This window comes from Dermacentor silvarum, chromosome 1 (assembly GCF_013339745.2).
Source record: "Dermacentor silvarum isolate Dsil-2018 chromosome 1, BIME_Dsil_1.4, whole genome shotgun sequence".
NCBI classification, from domain to species: Eukaryota; Metazoa; Arthropoda; class Arachnida; order Ixodida; family Ixodidae; genus Dermacentor; species Dermacentor silvarum.
In genome coordinates, this window is record NC_051154.1 from 61,358,872 (window position 1) to 61,384,660 (window position 25,789).

The 25,789-nt window shown below is 47.0% G+C and overlaps 1 protein-coding gene across 2 annotated transcripts in view; it reads left to right on the top strand.

Moving 5' to 3' along the window:
• Positions 1-25,789, top strand: part of LOC119464270 (T-cell leukemia homeobox protein 3-like) — a 71,025-nt gene that overhangs the window by 11,691 nt on the left and 33,545 nt on the right. For both annotated transcript variants that reach the window (XM_037725180.2, XM_037725187.2), the window contains exon 2: positions 21,976-22,228. In XM_037725180.2, coding sequence (XP_037581108.1) covers positions 21,976-22,228 — 253 coding nt within the window. The remainder of the gene's footprint in view (positions 1-21,975; positions 22,229-25,789) is intronic.

Consider the following 25,789-nt stretch of genomic DNA (forward strand, 5'->3'; position numbering starts at 1 on the left):
AAAAAAAAAAAAAAAAAAAAGCTTAGAGAACTTTGTGGTGAGAAATTAAAAAAAAAAAACATTCCGTTGTTAAAAAGTATTTCATCAGGTAGATTATCAAAAGCCCTTTAAGAGCCGTGCCTGACACTTGTAAGCAGCGACAGGTTGTAGACTTCTTCATCAAGGTATAGCATTCGGGTATTGCTTTCGTCTGAGAACTTTAACACTTGCTCGCTATATTACCCCCGCCGGGCGCCTGAACTTTTCCCGTTATTCTCGCTTTTTTTTTCTCAAGTTATCATTATCAGCTTTTTAGCTCTCCTTCTCTATCTTTTTCTTTTGTTCTTGTTCCCGCACGTTATCTCTAGCTTGAACCTTTCTGCCCTATAGTTTGGTGGTTGTGCGCCAACAGGCGGGGTTAGCATGGCGTGCTGCGCCGGCAATCGTTCCGTCTGAGCAATACCCGACCTTTTTAACACAGGGGTTCACCAAACGTTCGTCAAATCAGTGTCTCGGAGGAAGGAAATCAGAAGGTGTAAAACTATGTCACTTCGGCCGTTTCGGTAAACGGTGCGTCTGGGAGGCTCACGTTGGGAAGCCTCGCCGCCACTGGCTTGAGCAACTTCTTTCTTTTACTGTCCAAAAGGCACAGCCAGAGGAAGTCTTGCATGTCTCACATCTCACCACTCAAGATACAAAGCGGGGAAGAAGAATGTCCCGTCTGAAATAAGCACGCGTTCATTTCGACGCGGTGGGTAAATATACCAAAATCCCTGTCGACCTTTGATACCGAAGGAATCCTTTCGGCTCGTCCGACGCCTCGGAAAAATTTGAGTGGCAGACGGACGGAAAATGAAGAAAAGAGCAGCTTTGCGTTCACATCAGCTGGTACATATTGCGGGAGAAAAAAACATTCGGATATGTTGCCGAACATGGCAACGTTACTCTGCAATTCTAGGTTCTCGACCCGTCATCGCATGTGTCTAAAGAAAGAACAGTAAACGCGCTCTGTATACTGCCGAAGAAGGCATTGTCCTGGCAAAAAAAGAAAGAACACCGACCGCGGTCCTAATTAGCCTTTGCGGAAAGAGTTGTTCCTGTGCTTTATAGGCTGCCCTAAAGAGGATTAATTGGGGGATAGTAAATCATTAAATGGGTGCCTACTAATTCTCAACGCAAACAAAGAGCTATGTGTGACTTGCAAACCGATACGGTATACTAGACCAGCGCATAAAAGAAAATAGTATTCACTGCTTGCAATGCGTATTTATTTACTGCCTTTTCAGGAGTGCAGATTTACTCTTCTATTTAGGCCTGAAACTTCATTACATTCGCTTTTGCAGGAACCAAGCGAAATGAATGTGATTCAAGCTGACTGCAATTAACAGCGATTTTTTTTCTTTTGTATACAGCAACGAGAGGTTCGATTGCACGTGACAGTCTCGTGTACTAAAGTATGTTGAAGTTAGCCGTTTTAGATTGCAAGCGTTATGTTCTGTACCAGTCACAATGTTCAAAGAGTTCGCGGCGCAAGCGTCATTATCGTACGTGTATCGCACACGCACGCACGCACGCACGCACGCACGCACGCACGCACGCACGCACGCACGCACGCACGCACGCACACACACACACACACACACACACACACACACACACACACACACACACACACACACACACACACACACACACACACACACACACACACACACACACACACACACACACACACACAAAAAAAAAAAAAAAAAAAAAGAACTCAAGATTTATTTTGCTGGTGACAACTGTTACTTGTCCCGCTTTCATTATATCGCCAACTTTAATAAGTTCCTCGTCAAATACAATGAAACAAAAGCAAATTGGTGCGAAGGCAAATATATTTCTCTTCCAATAACTTAACTTTCCGTGGAACACTTTTCCTCCCAAACCCTGCCAGCCAGTTAATGAACAGCAACCAGCACTATGGGACTCTAAGTGCGATTTAAAGCCAGTATCGACCGCACGTAACTCGTACGAAAGTGACAACGCGACGAAACAAGATCTAATTACATCTACGGCAGCGAAATGGAAACCGCCTGAAAGTGTTCGTAATCAACAAAACACTTACCAAAATACTTATCCAAGTCAGAAATTCACGGCGCACATGTTCGAACATGTATGATGGCAACAAATAAAAAGATAGGCAGAAAAAGCCTGCACAAAAAGATTGCTTTTTTTTCCTAAGTAATAGCAATGACACGTGCTATACTAGCTGAGTACATGCGAATATAATCGCTGGCAGGGACAGATACCTTTTTGGACGCCTGGTTTAGATTCCAGAAGGGGAACGGTACATTTCTAACGAAGTCAGAATCTTCTCTAGAGATGTCCTCGAGGCGCTTTTTGAAAGACGGTAGTCAATGAGGTTTACGTTCACTTTTAAAACATTGTGCACCTAGAGAATGTTATAAGCCTGGAGAGCACCATCGAGTAGCTCTCAATGATAAGCTAATAAATGCCATCAGCTCAAGGATGTTATTTCACAGACACCTAAGAAAGCCACGTCATCACAGAATGGCTGTTCTTGAAGAGTTTCCCTCCAGTGTATATGTCCCAAATAGGACCAAAAGCATGAACTATCATGGACTCAAGTCACAATGGTCTCTTCAGCCATGCGGAGCAAAAGACAGACCCATATTCTTATTCTGATGATGGCATCGCGTGCGGCCCCACACTAGAATACGCAGCTACAACGCCCAAATTACGTGCAAGGGCCCGCCCAGGACCAGCGCGGGCCCGCATGTGAGGAATAAGATTGCATATAGAAATGTAAGCATGCAAAAAAGAGAGACGGAGAGAGAGAAAGAAAGAGAAAATATAGCAAGTTACAAGATGCTTGATTGGGAAAATAGACTGTACATTATTTTCCGCGACGGATGCTTTATATCACTATTTTACTTTCTCTGATAAAAATAATCAGATCATAATAAGAATGCCGTAAGCGTTTCGCTAAAAATCTCGATTTGTTCTAGCTTAGGGACACGAAAGACAGTGCCAGATTTTTGCAACCGGATTTTACAGAATATTTTACCTAAAATTGGCAGGGGTCTATAATATAGTATAGCTTACTCGTTGACACAACAATAAAAACAAAGCCAGTGGGAAAAAATATTGTCGCCGTACAATACCAAATTAGTATTCGAATTTATCATTTCGGAATATCAGGCTGTTAGCCTGTTACGCGGTTTTTGCTGTAGGTAAATGGGCTTAACTGGAGTACAGATGAGTAGGTTGGAAGCTGCATACATGCGGCTACTTCATTTCCTTTTCGTGCACAAAAATTGCATCATTAACAAAATGATGACACGTTAGCATGCGCAAATGCTGAAACATACACGCAAGTGAGAAAAAGGACAAATAAGTAAAAAAAAAAAGAACAACGTGAAACGTTAGTCACTGCGTACATCTGTACAATTATGTATTCTTGTGTGCATGTTACAACACTGTCTGAATTTCTAGCTATACTCGTCACGTGCCCAAGAATAAACTTGCGTGAGGACAAACAGCACTGCTGGAAAGAAGTTTAGACTTTTCTGTGGCAAATTTAAGTGGGAAGTTCTAATGCACATCATTGACTGCGGGCGTCGCAAAAAGAAATGAATATCAGCTGAATGCAAAGAGAGAGAGAGAGAGAGAGAAAAGTTTTTGAAGAAATTTGAGCCTATACAAGCCAGATTTGAAAGGTATATCGATATAGGTATTCAATAAACCCTGAAGTTATCATATCCTTACCGCACCCACTGATGAACGCCTACAAGTACAGTTATTTCACTCGCACATACAGTAGACCATTGGAGCTCCATAGCCAGGCACGTTCGCTCACTTTCTTTAGTGAGTTTTTAAGTGCAGTTAACAATGAGTGTTGACCCGCGTAATTTTTCGTCATATTTGTTAATAATGAATGTACTTCTTTTGTTTTGCTTTTCCCTCTATCTCTTGCTTTATTGTGTATGCCCACTCCTGCAATAGCCCTTTCCATAGGGCGGCAGTATGAACAAACACATAATTAAATAACTTAGGAACTAAATAAATAAGGGAACGCGATAGAGATTGTCAGTTCCACTCTCGAAGTTAAATAAAAAATCAAATTCCGGTTTCTTCGCAGCAAATACTCAGGATCATTACACTCGTATGCGTTGAATCCCATTGATCGACAAGAGTACCATAAACTCACTTATCCATTAAGGGTTCCGCCAAGCCTCCCAAGGCTGCTGATGTTACAGCATGAGGAGCGTAGTTAGGACCTCTAGTCCATGCAAGTAGTGAAGAGCTCTAAGAGGCCAAGGGTTAATGGGTGCACCACACCCGTGTTCTCTGTTTTCTTCGTTTCAGCCCTTCGTAATCTTACGTGGTGTCTTTTGCGTCAAGATTCGCACACTCGCGTCACTAAATATCACAACCGTCATTGGCATTGGCAGATGTGTAAACGAGATGGCGGAGTGCATTCGCAGCAGACTTGTGCACGTTACAGAAAAAAAAGTAGCCGATCACAGTTACAGTTACTTCGTGCGAAAATGGAATTGATTACAGTGACCACTTACTGCTCCACAAAAGCAAATGAGCGATTACTAAAATGTAATCGATTAGATCTACGTTACCTTTTTTCCCAACATTTATTAACGTTGATCAAATACAGAAAGCAGAACGAGCCGGCCTGGATCTTTCAGTGCGTCCTCTGTAGCGCTTCACTCGTTCTTCACTAACCATTACTTTTCAAATTTTCGTCGGTCCTTTTCCGCCGTTTTTTTTTTTTCTGAAGACATCAGCCGCGACAGTGGGAACTCGCTCAATGTGCGCGCAAGAAGCAAGGGCGATGTTGTAATAACAATCTTGGACAAATGAATGTGGTTACTCAATGCCACGATGCTCGCGTTTGGGTCCTCTATGAAGCGAAGCGCTTCATTATTGTTGCTGGCGCTCGCAGAAGGTGCTCCGGTGAAAAAAAGCTGTTCTAGGTGATGTAATGACATGAAAGTCCGAAGTGGCCATCGCTATCGAGCCGTACGTAGCAGCGCCGGTTAACATAGTTGGCCAGCATCCGGGGAAGTGTTAACATGAGGGAACAAATACTGAGCGCTCGGGGTTTGCCTGTCTGAAAATGTGCATACGCGAGGCTGCTGCGCGGCACAACACCAGACGCTCCACTGCAGTTGTCGCCAAATTCAAGTGCCCAAAGCTGCGTCGGCTGTTACAGCTTGTCTCGTCAACAAAGTAACTGGTTAAATGCAATTGCTTGCTGAAAGAAAATAATCGAATTATAGTCTGCGTTACCGAGTAAAGAACGTAACTAATCAATTACAAAACTACCAGAAAATGTATTTGACAACAAAAAATGAATTAAATGTAATTCGTTACATACAAGTCTGGTTCGCAGGCGTCTACACGAAAAACAGGGCTGGTATAATGTGAGGATTCCTTTCGCTCGAATCCATTCCCTTCTAATCATCCGCAGTTCATGGCCGGCCGAGGTGATAACCTGGGCGGAGCACCACTTGGAGCATTAACGAAGCGCGAAAAGGAATAGAATTGCATGGTATAGAATTGTTATATTATGCCGGCCCAAGTTACAACGAAAGGCGCACTATGGTTGGGCATGGAACAGGCACAGGGATTGACTGAGACACCCCACCTTTGATAACAGACGCCAGCATGCTTTGAGCTGTGACGTTACAATGGAAGTCTAACAGCCCATACATTTCAATGGGGTACGCGGGCAACGCTTAACGCGTTCGCATTGCTTATAAGGCATGGCCGTGTAACGTCCCGGCTCAAAACATGCAGACCTTCTGTTGGGTTAGCCCGACTGTGCGCGTCTTCGGTGACTATAAGGAAAGCAACGAAAAGGCAAAGAAACAGCTGTGTCGCGACGAGGGGGTGCTACCATCGTCATCATTATCATCAACAACACTAACGACAGCCAGTCAAGTCTGCTGAGGGACGAAGGCCCCTCAAAGTGACCTCGAGTTACCCCTGTCCTGTGTCAGCAGTTTCCACCCTGTCAAGTAACAAAAGAAACTCATTGATTCATTCGTGGGGTGTAACGTACCAAAGCAACACTGGTGCTAAGGGAGACGCCATGGTGGAGGAGCTGCGGATTGATTTTGACTACTTAGGGTGCTTTAATGCGCACCTAAATCTAAGCACGTGAGCGTTCTTGCATTTCGCGCCCATTGAAATGCGGCCGCCGCAGCCGGGGATCGAACTCGCGACCTCTGCTCAGCAGCGCAACGCCATAGTCACTGAGTCACGGCGGCGGGTCAGCAAGAAAGAAACAAGTGGTCATGAGGGCAAATGCGTATAGGCTATTATCGAAAATGGAGAGCTTGGCTTCAACACGCTGCATAATGAGCGAGAGGTAGATGTTTTACTAGATAAGGCAAAATGACTCCGTCGTCATTTCCCTCTCCGCGGGTATATATGGGCGCGTAGTTGTTGAAATGTTTCAGTAAACGACCGAGGTGTTTCATCGCACAAACGCACAGGTGTAGGAATCTTTTGATGCCCAGCGCACAATGACGTCTGCGAACCCATCCGGGATGTCGTCGCTTGGGGCCTGCTAAAAGCGTCCATTACAGAGCCTCTGAAAATGAGCGAAAACGTGCATAGGGTCGCAAGGAAAACAAGTGTAGAACGGGTGGCAGTTAGGCTGCCGTCTGGGAACAAGTGGGAGAAAAAAATAAAAGAGAGAGGCTCTAAATGACTCGACGCAGCGCAAAGGGCGACCGCGGCGTGTAGCTATCGCCCGGCGTTTCGTGTTGGCAGACAATTAGCGACCATTTGAAGCCCTCCCTCTTGTTGCCGCGAGCGCACTCTGTCAAGGAAAGTGGTCATGCGTAGGAAGATTAAATAAACACGCAAATGTTGCCAGTCGGGAAAACGAGAAAGCCTTTAAGGCTCGCCAAGGACGAGCTCGCGTCGACGGCGGCGCATTGCGAGCGTATCGATATCTTGCGGAGTTAAAGCCTCGTTTCCCCCCCCCCCCGCGTTTTGAACGTGGCACAGAAACAAGAGACAAAGATCGTCGGCTCTGCGGACGGCAGCGGCGGCGACTAATGTTCGCCGAGGACGTGAATGCCTTTTTACGACCTGACAATAATCGATGCGAGCGTTTCGCTCGGGGCATGCGCGGCCGGCTGCCGCGGGTAGCGCGGCCGTGCGTGCGTTGGTGCTCGCTCGCTTGCGAGGCATTGCAGCGTCAACGCTCGTGTCCTGATCGCGGACACGCGCTCGCGCGAGAAGGAGCCTTCGCAGGCCGGCCGCCGCGCGGCGGTCATCACGGACCGCAATTTCCAGGCATTGCGGACCTTTTGCCGTGCCTCATGCTCGAGAGGCGTGTGCGGCAGTTTATTGGAGTTGGAGAAGAATGCGTGTGCGCAAAAACAGAAAACGGATACATTTGGCCCCGCTTTTTCCTCGTGTTCTCTGGCGCTCGAAGCTCAGTATAGTATAGCATCGCGCTTTGCGATACGTGCGCTAGCCGAGTCGCGTCGCACGTAAAGTGTTCGGACAGGTCTCGTGTGACGCCTTCGTGTGTACGTATGCGTATATACCGCTGCCGATAAGCACGTTGCAAATATATTGCCGCGTCCATGGAGCAGAGCTCTGTGCCGCGCCACTGATGGGAATCGTACGATCGATTTATCTTGTCATCGGCTACTTAGTCTTTAGCAGCTATAGTAGGCTAGCTGATCACGGTGCAATGAAAGATCTACAACTCGGGTTTTTCGAAAAAAAAATCTAGCTCGCCGACGCAGGCGTTTTCCTTATTACTCCCTGCGCATACGAAATGCGCCTGAAGATTTTCTGTCCTTAATGCGTTATTTTATTGCTCTGGTTGCATGTAAACCATGTATGTACAAGTGAACCGGTTGCCCGCCTAGCTGCTATAAACAATTTATTGAAGAAGTGATACAGCGCAAAAACAGATATAGCCTTTGCGCGCGGTGGTACCGAGGTATATCTAGCGATGTCTTTGCAGATTCCTTCGTGTATAATACCGTAAGTTTTCCACTACCAACCTTACTTGCGACACGTGTGAGGTTGTTTCTAATGCCAATACATGGTACAGGATAAAATTGAGCCTAATGCCATGTATTTGGCTTCGACAAGCTGAATGCGTCATTGCCAGAGACGAGGTGTATAGGCATTATATTTATGGAGCCGTACATGGAGGAAAGGCGGCGTATATTTCTCAACAGCGCCATCATGGTCCCACGGAACGTGCATGTTCGGCACGCAAAGCAGGTGTTGATGGGCATCAACCCAGAGAAGGGACAATGGAGGAAGTCGCTGGAGAGGTAATCGTCCACCGACCGAGCGATGGGCTTCGGTAGCTGAGCACTAATTACGGATGTATACACAGCTCGTGTGTTGGGGAGCAGGACGTTGTCGGCCTTCCGCCATAGCGTGCCGTCCTCTATCCATCAGACGACTGAATGCAATTCGGAGGGCCAAGTCTATATACTATAGCATTGAGCTCTTTAATTCACGCGAGAAATACAGCAGGTATACCACGTAGCCTATTATTACTGGCAATCTACAATCGCTTAACTTGTTTATCTCGAATGCGGATTGCCTGCTTTCGTGATCTTGCAGCTGCTCGCGAATGTCTACGGAACAAAGAGGTCATAAAAGAGTCAAGTTGCCCACTGTCCGGGGCCCGCAGCCTGAGACGTATAAGAAGTCGTGCGCCACCCTCAAAGCGTATACTGCTCGATTTCCGGCACCGCACTAAGGCTGCGAGAATGTTTTAAATTGCACTTCGCTATCGTAAGCTTCGTCGTACAGATATAGACGTATGGTTGAGCCGATGAAAACATTAGAATGTTTAGAAACGTAATTGAGTTAAATGCGGTCTTTTTAAAATGTTCAAGAGCACTATCACATCGAAAGCGTGGAACTCTGCGAGATTATTCCACCTTTTCGACAATGTTTTCTTTTCATGTTTTAATTATTTTTAATTTTCTGGTTTTTCCTTTTCGACATACTGCCTCGTTTCATTCTTGCTGGGACGCAAACACAATTTACGTCAGCAAGGTGCAAACGGGCTCATCGTTACCGGAAACAGCGTACTCAAATTTAATATTAGAGCAACAAAATTCAACACATGCCACTTGCTCCGGTGCGAATGTGCCCGACGTGGCTGGCTACAGTCGCCTACCGTATAAACTCGACATCGGCTAATGAAAGATATACAGGGTGTTCATTTTTAAGTTTTATGGAATTTTTAAAAATCGCCTCTGGCAGGTAGCATAATTATTATCGTTGAAGAGGCGGACATTGTTGAAGAGGCGGACATTAGTAGCACGAGAAATCGAAACACATATTCTACTAATTAACAACAATTGACTAATGAACTTCTTAGTTAATTACTTTACGACACATATTGCAATGTACCAATTGTAGCCGGTGGGTTTGCAAGACGCATCCACTTGAAATGAATTTCCAGGATTACACCAGTTTCGAGATATTATTCCCCAAATTGTGGGACGAAATACATGGGCGTTCCAGTTATTTTTGTGCTTCAATGTATAAGACAGCATTTTGGTGAAAAAGTAAGTGGAACAACAGTGCATTTTTACGGCGAGTTTGATGACGCATATATCTGCAAACTGGTGTCAGTCTGGAAATTCATTCCAAATGATACGCCTGACAAGCTCACCGGCTACAATTCGTAAATTGCAATATTTGTCGTAAAGTAATTAGCTAAGAAGTTAATTAGTCAATTTTTCTTAATTAGTTGAATATGTGTTTTGATTTCTCAAGCTACTAATGTCTGCCTCATTGAATAACCCAGCTCAATGATAAGAATTATGCTACCTGCCACAGGCGATATCGAAAAATTTCGTAAAACTTCAAAATTAATACCCTGTATATAGAGCAGCACGCAAGCAGCTAGACTACTAAAAATACTGGTCGCACTAACGTGACGATCTTGCTAACCGTCAACAATCGCAAACTCTCATGCGAAGTGCGGTTTCCGACCACTTTAGGTACAACTGCTAGTTTTCTTTCCTTGAAAGAAAGCCGTTTTTCACGCATGTTTTTTCATGTCAATGTTGCCTAGGCACGCTGACGGAGAAGTGCGTGAGCCCTTGACCGAAAAACACAGCCAGAATTTATCCCGCGTACGCTGAAACACGGATGTTTTGGACGACTGTAGCGGTGGCAACAAAGATTTTTACAGCTGTGACACGTTACCGTGGCTGCATTGAATTCGTCTCGGCGCATAATTGCTCGTGACCACAGTTATAATGCCAGCCATAGGTTTTGCAGTGGAAACCGGACTTGCAAGTATACACAAAGCCCGATAGCGAGCACAACTGCCATAACGGTACATTTACCGCGAACAAATGCTTGATCCGCTTGAGGCTGGGAGTGGCGTTCACGAACGCTTACTCACATCGTATGGGAATGGCCGAGAGCCCGATGTGCGACTCCTGTATGTGCGAGGAAACCATCGAGCACCTATTGTGTACCTGTCCTCGCTACGACGTACAACGCCTCTCTCTCAGGACAACTTTAAACCGACTGGACTCGAGGCCGTTCTCTGAGTCAAAGATACTCGGACCGTGGCTACACCCGTCACTGGCACAAAAAGCGATGCGTGCATTAGTACAGTATTTGAAGTGCACCTGTTTAAGAGACCGCCTATAGTGTCCCTGTACATCGTGCCACGTGTACTGAGCACTCATTCTCTCCCTATTTTTCTCTTTTTATTCCCCCTTTCCCTTACCCCTAGTGCAGGGTAGCAAACCGGACGCTCTTCTGGTTGACCTCCCTGCCTTTCCTCTCCTTGCTCTCTCTTTCTCTGTTAATTCGAAATATTGAATTATTCGAATCGATATTGTCGCCGAGGTTGAAATAAAGGAAGTCAGCTGTACTTCATTGACTCCCTAGAGTGACTTGCCATTTTACGATACCTCAACAGAATGCCGTACCAGTCGAGTTGATTCACAGAGAGCGAGCAAAATTAAATTTTATATACAGTGGACCCCCACATTTAGTACCAACTGAGTCATCAGCTTCCGTGATCCATTGACACCCTCTCGCGTTGTCTGTGCCCCGGCTCTCTTGAATTTTCTTCTACCCACTTGCAGGGTAAGAAGCCGGAAACTTACATCTGGTTAATCTCTCGCTCTCTCTCTCACCAAACACTTCCTAATTTGAACTAAGAGCGTCTTTCTCCAGGATTTTCGTGCGGCCTCGACTACGAGGACGTATATCCTCTACTTCTCGATCGACTGAAGCACATTATACGTAGACAAGCACGTCAAGAAAGAACTCCATTAACTTGACTCACATCGCCTTTTTTCACTTGCCAAAGTGTTTTCTCACTTTCTCACTTGCCAACCGCAACTCAAGCCCTCATTTAGAGTCATAGACTTCATGAGTACTGACAGCAAAGCACCACGGATGTATCTTATTGGTGCGTGTTGGTGAAACATACTGGCGCACCTACATCTCCAGACTCTGTTCATCTGCAGATTTTCGCAAAGAGCTTTTACCCTTGAGTCGCCACGTTTTCTTTATCTTTTTTTTTTTTAGCTATAAAGTATAATCCAACGATTTCTATTTTGTTTAGTATGACGTTTTACCTTTAGTATATGTAGTATTATTGTTTAGTAACGAACTGTTTAGTCGAAGCCAGCATACGGCGGCAAACGAACACTGTTCGTTTATTTTTTATTTATTTTTTATCTCAAAAAGAAATAAATTGTCGCCATGGCGTCACTCGGCAACTTGTCCTAAAACGAGAAATGAAAGACCCACGCTTTCCCTCCCTTTGTCAGTACGTGCGAGTGAAAGACAGAAGTTGACACGTTCACGGGAGATTCGTGGCTCTTTTTTTTTTTTTTTTTTTTTTTTTTTTTTTGGCTGCTGCGACGAATAGTTGTATAACGCTATCAGGATAGCCGTGCGAAAGTGACGCATGCATATTTGTCACGGCGGAGTCAGGCATACCAACAGAAGCCGCGTGAGGTGTCCGGCGGTATTTTGTGAAGCTCGCGCGGGAGGTGGGGGGGGAGGAGGAAGAGCAGGGCACACATGCGCGCACCTTGCGCAGGGAGCAGCCGAGCATGACCGCCGGCGCTGTGGCCGCCGCCGCCGCGAGGGGCGGGGGTCAGACCCTCGGCGTCCCCGGGCTCAGCGCGGCCCGCAGGAGCGCTCTCTAGGCGTCGTCGGCGGCGGCGGCGGCAGCAAGAGATAGGCCGCGCACAAATTGGCCCATTCGTGCTCGCCGAGGCGGAGTAAACGCGGCTGTCACTTGAGCAGCTCGGAGGCGACAAGAGTGCGCGCGCGCGCGCGCGCGCGAGCTCTCGGCCCGCCGGGGTCTCGCAGATAAATCGTCACTGCGTGGCATGAATAAGCAACGAAGAAGTCCTCAGTTTCCGATCTCGCCCCTCGAGAAAGAGAACGCCCTTCTTTTCTATCTTCTTGCGCTGCTTCTTTTTTTTTTTTTTTTTTTTTTTGCGTTCGCTTCTTGCCTTCTTGCCACGGCGTTTCCTTCTGTCCAAGTAAACAGGCGCGCGTTTTCGTCTACACACGTAATACGCACGCTCAGCGCGCGGCGCCGTTTGCCCGTTCGGGGAAGCGCCGCCCCGGACGTCGGAATCCATCTCGGCTCGCTGCGCTGCCTGCGGGAGCCCGCTGCGCCGCCGCCACGCCGGGAGGAGATGCCACCACGGCGGCGCGGCGCCGGCGTTCCAGCGTCGTGGTCGGCGCCGACCCGCCGCGCGTGTGTCGTGCCGTTTGGGGCGGATATTACATCTCGCCGATTGATTCCTCACGCGTATACTAATGAGCCCCGAATGCCCATTTGCATAGATATACGCCTGCGCTCCTCGGCATATTGCGCCTTCTCGGTAGAGAGATGCGCCTTTAGAGAGCGCCTCTTCTTGTTTCTCTCTCTTTTTCTTTACGTATACTGCGTCGCCCCTGCTTTTCCTTCACTTGCAGGCGGGGGGGAGAAGCCGCGAATGTCGCCAGCTCAGAGCGGGCTCTCAAGTGCGACCCTCATAAATGCGCAATGATGCGCACCACCGCGCGGAGAGAGATGCCTGCATGGGTGCACGCGGCCGCAGATGCCGGCGGAGACATGGGCGCCAAATGTGCGCGCACCGGACCTGAGTAACAGGGCGTGGCGGGCGTCACTCATTTCGCGCTCGAAGGTGCTGCCGATCAAGCACAAAATAACATATCGTCGATATCAACAGACTGTACAGGGCGCAATGACAGAACACAGCTGCGGCAATGAACGCTACCAATGTTCGAAGTGTAGGTCGGGATCACCCTCGACGCTAAAAAAAAAAAAAAAAAGATGTGCATTTGAAGACATGATAGTTCTAATTTACTTGATACTATAGGTACCTCAAGAGAAAGAAATGTGGCAGATTTATAACTTGTGAAATACTGCATAAAAGCATTCGCGGTAGAAGAGTGAGAGGATATGCTAACTTACCTGAAAGGCCATTTCAAATGAGTATATCTAGGAAGTTATGTTCTAGTTACAGTTTTGTTACCGCATTTTTTTATAATGAAAGTAACTAATTTGACCATATTTAACAACCAAGGATGCTAATGATACGACGAGGAAACTATTATCACGATAGAAAGATATCTTTTTTTTTAATTGTTTTTCTAGATCTTAGGCATGCAGCACAAATATTGCCATGAATTCAAAGTACGTCCAATCACTCGCACTGAGGAGTTCATACCCCTTTGGCTTCTTTGAGTTCACTATCTGTTGGCTGTGTATAGAAAGCTTCGCGCTGAGCATGGCACAGTTGTCTGGCCGTTGATTAAAGCCTCAAGTATGCTTGATTTGCAAAACTAACACCTAAATTCTCAGATCGACGTGTTGCAATCACATCTTGGCCATCGTCTGAGAAAATAACAAAACATCATGTTCACGCTAGAGCTAACAGCTTACTATAGATGCCGTGGAAGACACTGCGAAATGCATTAAATACGAGGCTGAAGACAATAAACGAGTTGTCCCCGTGCCTTTGATCGAAGTCAATTCGGCAATTGCAGGAAGATGTTGCAACAGTTTGTTAAGATAAACGCGCCATCTTACGGGATAATTATTGTGTTAAACTGACATTTTTACGGAAGCCATTTATTTAAGTAACTACAATGAACATGTTGCAAACCTACGCCTGCATTAATTGTTATATTTCCACACAAGAAACCTGCTCACAAAGTAACTTACACGGATAATGACAGCGTCGCAAAACCCCTCTTGAGGACCGTAAAACTGTTTGTTTCTTATTTATCTGTTTTCCTCTATTTTCTCGGTTTTCAAGTTTGTCTGGTGGAAAATTGGACGGGGGCCTGGTTGACCTCCGTGTCTTCCCTTCAACGTTTCTATCTTTTCTCTCTCCGTATGACTGCAGAATAACTAATTCATTTTACGAACTTTCCATGCTGGACGAACAACAATTCACTCGCCAGTGCGTTCCTATAGCATTTGAAAGAATTTACAACCACGACATCAACAACAACAACGACAACTGCAAAGTCAAATGCAGAGACAGAGAGGCGGCGTGGCCCGTGGTTTACAAAAAAGGTCGTTTGTGCCCCGCTTCCAGGTAACAAGTGCATATCATGCGAATAACCTCTTAGCAGAGCCTCCCGGCGCTTTAATAATAGAGCCCATTGTACTAAAGCTGCGGCCGCAAAAAGAACATCAAGTGCTGGCCAGGCAAACGCCGCGGCATGCAGATATACGCCTCCGGGTGCACGACACATGTACCGCGCGTCCAAGCCAGTCCAAGCTAATGATCACATTCAGTACCCGACGTTTGCTCCCCCGTGTGCGTGCGTGCGTGTGTGTGTGCGTGCAAAAAAGAAATAAGAAAATCAGAAGAAGAAAGATACTTCTCTCGAAGAGCGCCGGCGCGCGCAGCAGCTGAGGAACACGGACGCCAATTCAAAACGACTTAAGCAACCTTCGACAAAGAATCGGCCACATCCGTTCAGCAACCGTCTCATTTCCGCGCCGAAACCAGCCATTGAGGCGCGGGCAAGGCAAACGTTTGCGGGGCAAACTTTCTAACAAGGCGGGCTCACGCACGCTTGCCGTACCATGCGCTGCTGCCGCTGCTTCTCTCTTTTGTTGTGCGTGCGCGCTGCGACGACCGCCTCGCATAAAAACAATGACTCGGCGACGCTGAAGAGCGCGCCGCTGGGGCGCCTGCGAATTTCGGCTCGGGGGATGGAGGCGAAGCGAAGAACGAGCGCCTTCTATTGCGTTACTCGGCGCAGGTCGGCTGCAGCGCGGACATTAGAACACGAAAAGTTGATGGCCAGCGAAGAAGCGCTCTAATCTCGAGTGGTGGCCGTCCCGCGTTCAGCCCCCCCCCCCCCCCCCCCCCTCTTCATCCACATCGCCGCTTCCTTTTTTTTTTTTTTTTATCTGTCTTGTCCTTCTTTTCGACCAAACCTCGTGCTCTGATTTTGCCTAAACTGTCGTGCCCCATGCTTCCCTTTCCTTTCTTTTTCGTCCTTTTTTTATCTCGGAAAGCCACCTTCACTACACTGCTTTTTTTTTTTTTTCTTGCACTCTGCCATGCGAAGGGAAGCGTCGAAGACAATGATCAAAAAACGTCAGAGACAAAACAAATTCGCTTGAAACTCGGGAGTCTGTCACAATTTCTGTGCGTGAGGGAATAAGGTGTATATGAGTGAATAGTATGAGTCATTGGCATAGCCATACATGAAGCAATAATATAGGTCAGCTCTAAAAGCATTACAAAAACAAAGATATCAAGTAAAAGTAACAGTGGGAGCACGTTTACGCATATAAACTCGCAGAAGGCTCAAGCGAGCGCAGTCAACAGCACTTATGATTTACACGCATTTACGTGCATTTGTTAAAAAGAAATGAACAAAAAAACCTCGAAAGAAAAACCTGTACCGTATTCACGAGCACCTCACACTTCAAATGAATATATTCCACATCATCTACGGTACGCGAATGACACACCTGAAGTTCCAGCGCGGTCGAGCACGTTTCGGGTATACCTCAAACATGATCTCCGAGATTGGGCAGCCCACTGTCCGCAACGCGCGCAGACTGATATCGGAGGCCACCTTACAAGTAATCGAAGTTTTCACTCGTGTCTGTGTCATGTGTGGTGAAGAAGATCTGCTGTTGAATAGGCTGCATGTCGCTGGCATCGACATGAGAGCTCGTGTCTATATATATATAGCCCGAACCGCCTGCCTTTTCTTGGTGCATCGTTGCGTAAGTAAATCGCTCGTGTTAGAAATCGCAAAATGTCAGAATGAAACTCAAAGGGCACTCCGGCACGAGGTTCTTGTTTTGTTGTTCGTTGCTAGAGCACTCCGTTCATAATTCATTTGTTTGTCGCCGAAGGCACGGTGCTGCGAGCAACCAGAGGATTCCACGAGGCTTGCCTTCCGGTTGTGCGCGATAATAGCAGTTATTCATGTGACAAATTGAAAATATTATGCCGTTAACACACTCCCCCTTTTGCTTTGAATATGTACTACGTGGAAACAGCAGCGATCAGCCGAAAGGAAGCTATGTATATACAAGGCACGCCCACAATGGCCATGCAAGCGCCGTTAACCACAAAGGTCGCACTGACGGCCCCCACATCTGTCCAGCCTGTACAAAATGCGCGTACGAGCATTACCCGTGTCGCGTTAAATTTAGTAAGTGCCATGGTGATCCGTGTTGGGTCATTTTAGTCTTTGTTGAGCATTAGCGAAGTGATTACTTGGCTTTTGCTACCCGACATTGAAATTGAAAATTCGTAAGTCATTACACAATAAATCCCGTCATTGTGTCGATTTCAGCGCCATAAACAAAGCCTATCGGAATTTGAGTTTAAGCGTTGTTGTTTTTTTTTTTTCCTGTTTTTCTCGAGCACATGAGTCAATATAGAATATGTTCACGTGTCCAGGGGTATAGCTTATACGACAACTGCAGAGCATATAGAGATAAGCAGCCACGGCCAAGTATAATCGACAGTGAAAGTTGCTCGAAGATTTCGCACATCTAGCATACTTAATGTTCTTCAGGTAAGGTTGGCTTGTATGTATCATATCACGAAGAACAAAGGAAAAGAAGTGACGATCTATTAAGCGACGTATAGTCATTAGGTTTTCCAAGTCATTCATCTCGAGAACGGACTGGAAATGAAAGAAAAACCCATAAGGGAACCTTTACTTCTCGATTCCGTGTATGGAAAAACTCGGTGAGGGATGAATTTTTACGGCGTTGATCTTTATTAACCTTTTGTATTGTATCTCAAGAATTGTGAACGATCAGCAACGCACGCCCTGCAAGCTGCGGCCGCAAAAGGCCCCGCTATAGTGTCGTAGGACCAGTGGAAGGTGGTGGTTACGCACCAAAGAATGCGCTCATTCCAATATCAGGCGCTGCAGCTCAGCTCTTGCCGCTCCTCGCAGTCTCAAACAAACCGACAAGAACGCAGAGAAAGCTCACTCCTTCGGATGATCACTCCGCTAAGGGCCACGAAAAACGAGGCATCGCTCTTGGCGAAAAAGGGGCCTCTTTACTTTCGCGCAATCAGCCACAGTGAGGCGTGTGCCAGAGGCATGCGCCGTTATACACTATAGTTTTGCCGCGGGAAGCGGTCTTCCCACCTAGCATTGCCGGTTGACTGCCTAAGTGTTTTTTCTCTCCCTTTTCGTCTATCTCGGGAGAACAGAGACGGAAGTAAGTGAATGTAGAGTGTATAACGCTCTTTTATTGGTCAAAGCGGACGACCACGCAGTCCACCGAAGAAAGCAGGCGGTTCTTCCCCACACCGTCGCCGGAAAAACACAACCCCAGCGATATGCAAATTGCGCCGGCTGCGTAACATTCGTTCGCTCTCTCCTTCCAACTCTCTTTTAGTTTCTATTTCTTCTCCTTCCCTCTATTTCCCGGCACTCTTAGCATGGGCCGCACTTGTAGCCTGCGCACAGCCACTGGGCCTTTTCGCCCCTCGCTTCACCGATTTACTACCGCTTTCCGAAATCGTGCACGAGCCAGGTCGAGAAAAATATCGAGAGCAGCGCTATTTAATTTCAAGAGCTGTCCGTATCCATTACCATTGTGGATCCATTTAGAGGGGGCGCCTGTTTTGCGCACAGCGCCTGCGTGTGCAGGCGTGCGCTCGGGTGGGGAAGCGAGCCGAGTCCCGCAAAGCAACGGAAAACCAGGAAAAAAAAAAAAAAAACGTAAGGGAGGAGGCGTGCGCGCCGAGGGTTGCGAAATCGCGCCACGCAGGGAGCAAGGCTTCCCTATTTGCATGGCCCGGCGTAGTTTGTATGCAGCCTGGGGCCGCCTTGTAAATGCAGCCACGCCACGCGAATGTAGGGACGGGGGAGAGATCAGAGCGAAGGGATGAAGAGGGGGGATGGCGAAAAACAGACGCAAGCGCAGGCACTCCTCCCCACCCCTTTCCCTCCCTTCCCCGGTTCCTCACCGAGCACGCTTTTGTTCATCGTTCCCTTTTTGCTTCCTCTCCCCGCGTGTCCCGTCGTTTTGTTCCCTTACCTTCGCGCGCACCGCGCCCTCTCTCGCCCCCTTAGTGTCTGAATGTGGATGCCCACTTCGCGAAGCTGTTCTTTTGGGCCCGAAAGAGCGGTAAGCACTCCAAGTAATCAGAGTTTTTACTCGGCCGAGCACTCGGGGCCCGGCGCGCCACGGCAAGTGGCGGCGAACGCACGTCGAAACTGCGCGCACTGAGTGCCGCCGCGTTCAGTGTGACGCGTCCCTCTCTCTCCCTTGCGCGGCTCGAATCGGTGAGCCGTGCATGCTAAACGATGAAGCCCGGCTGGGCGCGGCTACCCGTGGTCAATTCGCGCTCCCTCGCGTGTGCACCTTGAGCTCGCGCTCTCGTCGGGCCGGACGATGTGTATACCGATTCCGTTGCTGCGCACGTGCCACACGAGGAGACTCCCTCCTCTCTCTTCTTTTCAAAATGTAAAAGGGCTGCGTTAATTTCAAGTCCGATGAATTATGTTTCTCATTAATGGCCCTCAAAATGTGAGGCTGGAGCCGTATCTTCTAGTATTCGCTCCCGTTACTCAATGTGTGCTGAATTTTGTTTCCAGCCAAAATAAATAAATACGTTAATAAAAACAACTCGGCAGCGACATTTAAAACGGCTTACGTGTGGGAATGCAAAGGCATTATACCGTTTGTAGACCACGGAACGTGATGAACGCGCTCATTTTATACACTCATGACGTGGCCCCACCTCCTCCCCATTGCCTGCGCTGTCACGTGCCCAATGACGCCAGCACTAGGCCGTACCTATACTCATGATTAGGCTTACGTCAGTGTCGAATCTGCCATGACACTAAGTCCATGGAGTCAGAACGTGGTGTGAAGTGTCGCTCAGTCGCGTCGAGCTAAACACAATAAGTACGGCGTGCCCTTATTATACCAGTATTAGAGGCTTAGAAAAAACAATGGAGGTCAATTTACGCATACATTTAAATATTTAACACGCCTTCACTTAACTTGTGTGGCAATGCATCATAATTTCGCTGTTTTCTTTTTCGTTTTATTCTGAATTATAAACAGCTTACGACTACAAGAAGCGCAAGTATACATATACGCTAGATGCTTTATTTAATATTGCATACCAAGTAAGTGCTAAAGCTTAATACGGGCTCTGTGACGTTTTCTAGTTTTGAACTTGCTCAAATGCACAATTTGCCCCGCAAATCTACAAAAAGCATTCGCCGTATGCAGCCAAGTTTCCATTAAGTCAACAGCGCAAGGTCCAGAGACGATCTTACAAAAGTACGCCATTTAGCGTGCTCATTGTAACAAGGGCCATAGGACAGCCATGGAATGACCTGCCAACACGCAACAACTCAGCCTTAAAGAACCCGTGGTACCAAGTGTTCTTATTGTCTCTGGGGAGCCAGGTGCTTCTGACCAGAGCAACCACACTCATGCGGCGATTTGCTGCAACCCACCTGGTGCTTAGCTAGAAGGCCTTTATTCCATACGAGACGTATACATTAAGACATCGTAAAAGGACAAAAAAGGCTGCAACTAACAAATAATTTGTCACCTGAAGTCATTGAAGCCAAATCCAGCATATAACAGGTGTTTCACGCGAGCTGACAATTTTTTGCATAAATATAAACAGACGAGTTGTTAGCACCCTTTGCTGGTTACGGCTGCATCTTTTCGCTTGATTAATATTATAGGATAATATATTTAAGAAAGTATAAATTCTTGCATTAGGTAATGCTTAAACAGAAGAACATGTAGCACGCTAAGAGTAAAATTATCTTTCGAGGCGTTCTCGTTGACACAATGTCTACGGATGCCTGGAGTATACAGATTTCAGACGCACAAATTAGAAACAATTACACACGATACAGTAGAGTCAATAATTGTCACAAATACCAGTGTAATTAAAGAAGTGTTGTGCTTTCATTGCTTTGTGCACGATGCACTTTTGATGGCAATGGACCTAACCCCTTGGCAAGTGAAAAAAGCTGATGTGAGTCAATTAAACGCAGTTCTTGTTCAGGGTGCTGTCTAAGTCTGTTTTTGGTTGGGGCAGTCAAGGAACAGCTGGAATACGACCTCGTCGTCGCGGCCGCACGAACGTGTTGCAGAGGACACACGCTTAATTGGAAATAGCAAATGCTTGGTGTAAGCATTTCCGAGGCGGAGACGATGTAAGAGGGTGCCGATGCATCGTGGAGGCTTCGGCTCTAGCTGGTACTCAAGGTGTGGGTCAATTGCATGCAAGATATATATTCCCTTGTACTCTCTGCGAACCAGTTCGACACATACAGATGAGACAGTCGACGCTTCGTAATATTCGCCGTGCGCCGAGCGTTTGACGTGGGAATGAGGCGGCTTTCCAAATTCTCATGAGCCGCTTTTCCGGAACTTTTGGAACCCACATGAATACATGTGCGTCTATCCCGGAGTGGTATTTTCAATACACGTAGGAGCCGCCACAGAATCGGTGATGACGACCCGTTTACGTGGCGTTTTTGACAGTTTTGTGAAGCCGTTGGTTACTAAAAATGACTACAAGCTCCGATGCCATTGAAAACAAAAGATGACATAACCAACACGCATATTCTTCGTGCCACTCTGGAATGTGAAATGTCGATGTTAAACTTTCTGTGGTAACGGAGCCATCAGTGTACACATGAATGACGTCTTGATATCTTTCAAATAGATGATGTGAAGCCAACTGCATCGCCTCCAACGGCTGGTATTTTATTTGTACTATGAAGGACTTCTACTGAGATTTCAGTTGTTGGTAGTTCCAGAAGCCAGGGAAGGTAGTTTAAGTCTATAAGCCAGAAGATTGACATAGAAAGCTGTGGAACGTATTGATGGGACAGACAATCAAACTCCGTTCAGGGACGACTCTCAATTCGTGAAACGCTGGTATGGCCGTCATTAACTCTGTGAAACACGTGACACAGTGCTTAGAGCATGAGATACAATTGAAGTCAGTTTGCACCGATTCCAGGCGAAATAGTGCGAGCATGGCGAGGCAGTAAAAAATAGTGAGTATAGTATGTGTTCCGCCGGCGTATCACCACCGCACCCCTCCCACCAAAAGTATTATATTGGCGGAGTGTGATGGCGTCACAGGTGGCGTCACACATGGCCGGAACGGCGCACCATTTCTCGGACTCTTTCAGATACCTTCGCGGTGACATTTTCATTCCTTTTCTTGTTTTTATTTCTTTATTATTTAGTTTTCAGACCAGTAAAGAGAAACGCTGCGGAAAACAAAATGTATACGTATACAAATATGCACGGAAAAGCTGTCCTGAAGCTCTGACGTTGTTTACGCCATGTTCGGGTGGTTATGAACTGCGCTTGGTGCTTAATGCGCCGCGTTTCTTGCAGCATGGTATGGTACCGTTGAGCATATTTTCTTTTTCTTTTTTCCCCTCTCGTGACTGCAGTGCCATTCGGGCTGCCGAGCGCCATGCCTCCCGTGCCGCCCCGGAGGATCGGCCATCCGTACCAGAACCGGACGCCACCCAAGCGGAAAAAGCCGCGCACATCGTTCACGCGCATGCAGATATGCGAGCTAGAGAAGCGCTTTCACAAGCAGAAGTACCTCGCCAGCGCCGAGAGGGCAGCTCTTGCCAAACAGCTCAAGATGACCGACGCCCAAGTCAAAACGTGGTTCCAGAACCGAAGGACCAAGTGGAGGTGAGCACAATTTTTACCATCAGTGCAGTGCTGGCGCTGTATCTTCTAGACTATACTGAGTCAAGAAGTGGAAAATTTTCGTTTCCGAAGCGACTGTCGTTGTCGTAAATATTGACGCGTTATTCTTATCCTTTTAGTGTTCGTTTTAAGTTTTCCCCTCTCGCGCACCGTCCTTCTGACGCTCCGTCTACTCTCACTGCATCGATAGACTCGGGCTCTAAAGATTGTAGGGCCTGAAGATTCGTACTAAAGGCTCTATAGAGAACAAAAAGTTAGCCTCAGACAAACGACACTGTTAATGAATGACGACAGCTGAAAGCGAGTGGTTCGCCCGTCTGTTCCCTTATTTGTAAAGGCTAAAGACACTCTGAAAGAAACCGGTGCGTATTGTCCTGATTTTCGCAAGTTAGCCCTTAGTTGGACAGAATGGACAACAACAACAACAACAACAAAAATTGTTCTGCTTAAGTTTAGCTTACAGGCAACCCTTTACAACGCGAGAACTGCGTTTTCAGCTTTCTGGAGGCTCAAACAGCCGCGGCTAACAGGCATTACGCATGCATCTGGGCCGCGCAGACACTCTCCCAGTGTTCCATCCTGAGGCGACTTTCCCTTTGGCTTCGAATCTCCGAGCAAGCGGCCGATGCTGCGGGCGATAGCGAGCGACTCAGTCTGCCGCGCGGAGGACGCCGACGAAAATCACGCGGTTCCTCAAAGAGAACCGCCAGGTAGGATCCCACCCGCCCGTCTGCGAGGATACTGTTTGAAACTTTTTAGTTGAACCGGCCCCCTGGGAGCCGGTGTCATCAAAGCCTCCATCGCGCCTAATCCCACCGACTTCTCTACTACATGCCCGCGACACGCCTGCAGGCGGCGACGCGCTCTCGATGAGACGAAAGTATACGGAGCGCCGCGCGGCGATAGTATTGAGTATTGAAAGGAGCATCGCGAAGATACTAGAGCAAAAGTAACGAGCGCAGCTAGCGGTCCTTCTTCTGACTCGGTACACTCTGTCTTTTTCTTCATTTGTCGCCGCCGCTGCTCTGCTCTCCGAAAGTGTCTTTGCGCGGCAATGTCCAGAAAACCAGTTTTGTGACACGGCTTTCTCGGAAGAGAGAGAGAGAAGAAGAAAAAAAATTAGCGAAGGAGAGACCCCGGAGAGCGCTACGCCCGGGAACAGCTTCTTATCTTAATTATCTGCCGCTTTTGTCCGGACCGTTGAGCATACAAACGACCGCATTACTGGGGCTGCGGCAGGTCCTTAAGCGATTAGAGAGCCGTAAACTATACCCGCTTGCCGCGATGCGCCGACTGATTTCTCGTGCCTCTCGAAGGCTTTCCATAGCTGGGCGAAACGAACGAACGGGCTACCGTGTCGGCTTCTTGTGCGCCGTCAGTAATGTTCCATAAGAAAGTCGGTGGCGGCGCTGAATAGTGGGAACGAACAGATGGGCAAAGTACACGAGCTCTTTCTATAGTGGTCCGCAGAACGCGCGCACACCCGGTCACTTAAAGGCATGTGCAAGATGGCTTCGAGCAAGAGAGGCAGTGGAAACGCGATACGCATGACTCGAGAGTGTGATATTCGGAGAGAATGACCGCCACTTATCCGTGCTATGATACGACTTTATATCATTAAATAAATAAATTAATTAATTAATAAAAACGCATCTGCCAGACAGAAAAAATGGTTTTCAATCCATCACAGTGTCCTGCTTTTGACCCCCTGTTAAGAAAAAATTAACTTATTCATTTTAAGCACAAGCCTACTACATATACTGAACTTATTTTGGGCTCAGTGCACACTGTTTACGGCTGTGCATATATGGATCGGCGGCATCTGTGAGTCTTTGCCAAGTCCTGTAAACAGCTATGACTAATCTTCTCGAGCGTAGCGCGCCTCTGACGTTCAGTGCTTGTTCGTTTAACATTGATGTACACGTTCTTTAGCGGAAGCCGCGTCAAATGTCTGCTTAATTTCTTTTTATGCGTACGTTCTGTCGCTTCGCTGAGCTTATCCGGAGGAAGCTAAGAAACGCAAATAAATGTATTTGGAAACCACAAAAGCAAACCTCGTTTTATGCAACTCGAAGGCGAACAACGTAGACTGCAATAATGTACGGATTATATTGCAATTGTTTTCCTTTTCACGCTTCATCAGTCATCCGAGCGGCGCCCTGCTTATGTCATGACCAGGAGCGTGCCGGTCTAGAGAGGTAGACGATAAGAAATTAATCGAATCGAGTGATGATAATCGGTACATTGTACCGACCATGCTTTCTTAAGTACCTATACTGCCTGCAGCATGCGTTATGTCACGAAGCAGTTAGCACGCTACACAACGGTTCATAAGGTCATGCTCCGGTAAATCGTGATAGCGAACGTATTAGCGAAGTCGGGCTGAAGGGGAGGACAACGTCGCACAATCAAGTACTCAAGCGCAAGACGGTCAATTTATAACTGTCGTATAGTTGTAATTCGGAAGAATGCAGAAATGATGAAATTCTCGTATTGAAGGCTTCATTAGTAGTTCGTTGTTGTTAGAGCATCGCATTGTGTAGACATGTGGTCATTCGTTTAGCCCACTAACGTAGAGACTATTTCTCTCTGAGGAGGGAGAGGGGGGGGGGGGGGAGCGACGGCATTGACATTAGTATGCGATAGCTATACATTTCGAGAGCGGTCAATTACAGCGCGTGGTGGCATGATCCTGTCTCTGATGGCATGACAAAAGCAAAATGCACGACCAGGTAGCTTTATGGGGTTATTCTTTTGGGTATTCATCAGCTGAAGCGTTGTTCAAGGCTATTAGCAAAGCTAATGGCGCTCGCATAACGTCATCAAGGAAAATCACTTGTTTTTTTCTTTTTTTTTTTTTTCTTTTTGGTCTCCTACGTTTCAAGAGGTGTTCGCTCCATTTTCACTCCTTTACACCGACTCTCGACACCCAGTGCGGTACTCTTAAACTATTATTTATAATGCCTTCGAATTTAATTCAATAAAAATGAATAGTTTAGAGCCAATGGACGCCACAAATGATTAAAAACCTGTTCTACATACAGCTATAACAGTTACGACCAAGCAGCCCAACCATGATCTCGTGAATCATGCTGGAAAGCGTCGCATTAATTTAGCGAGAAATGCAGTCTGCGCCGGCGAGTAACCTTCAGCAAGTATGATCTTACCGGATGAATTGAAAAACAAATTGCTGTGATTTAGTCGCAGCATAACATTAGACGCAAAATGTCTAATTCACCTAGTAATTCCGCTAATCTGGCGATTGGAAAATAATAGCTACCATGGGCGCGGAAAATCTAAAACTTCGCTGACATGCACTCACTCTAAAGGAGCAAATATATGCGTAGCTTTATCATGTTGTGCAGAGCGTAGAGTTGGGCCGGTATAATATAGCGAAACCTTCCGCTTGATTCTATACGGCACTCTTGTCCGCCATCGTTCACGGACAGCTGATCCAATTGTTACACCGCGGGCGGAACGTCACTCTGACCACTGATAAAGCGCGATAACGAATGGTATCAGAAAAGGCAGCGATACAAAATC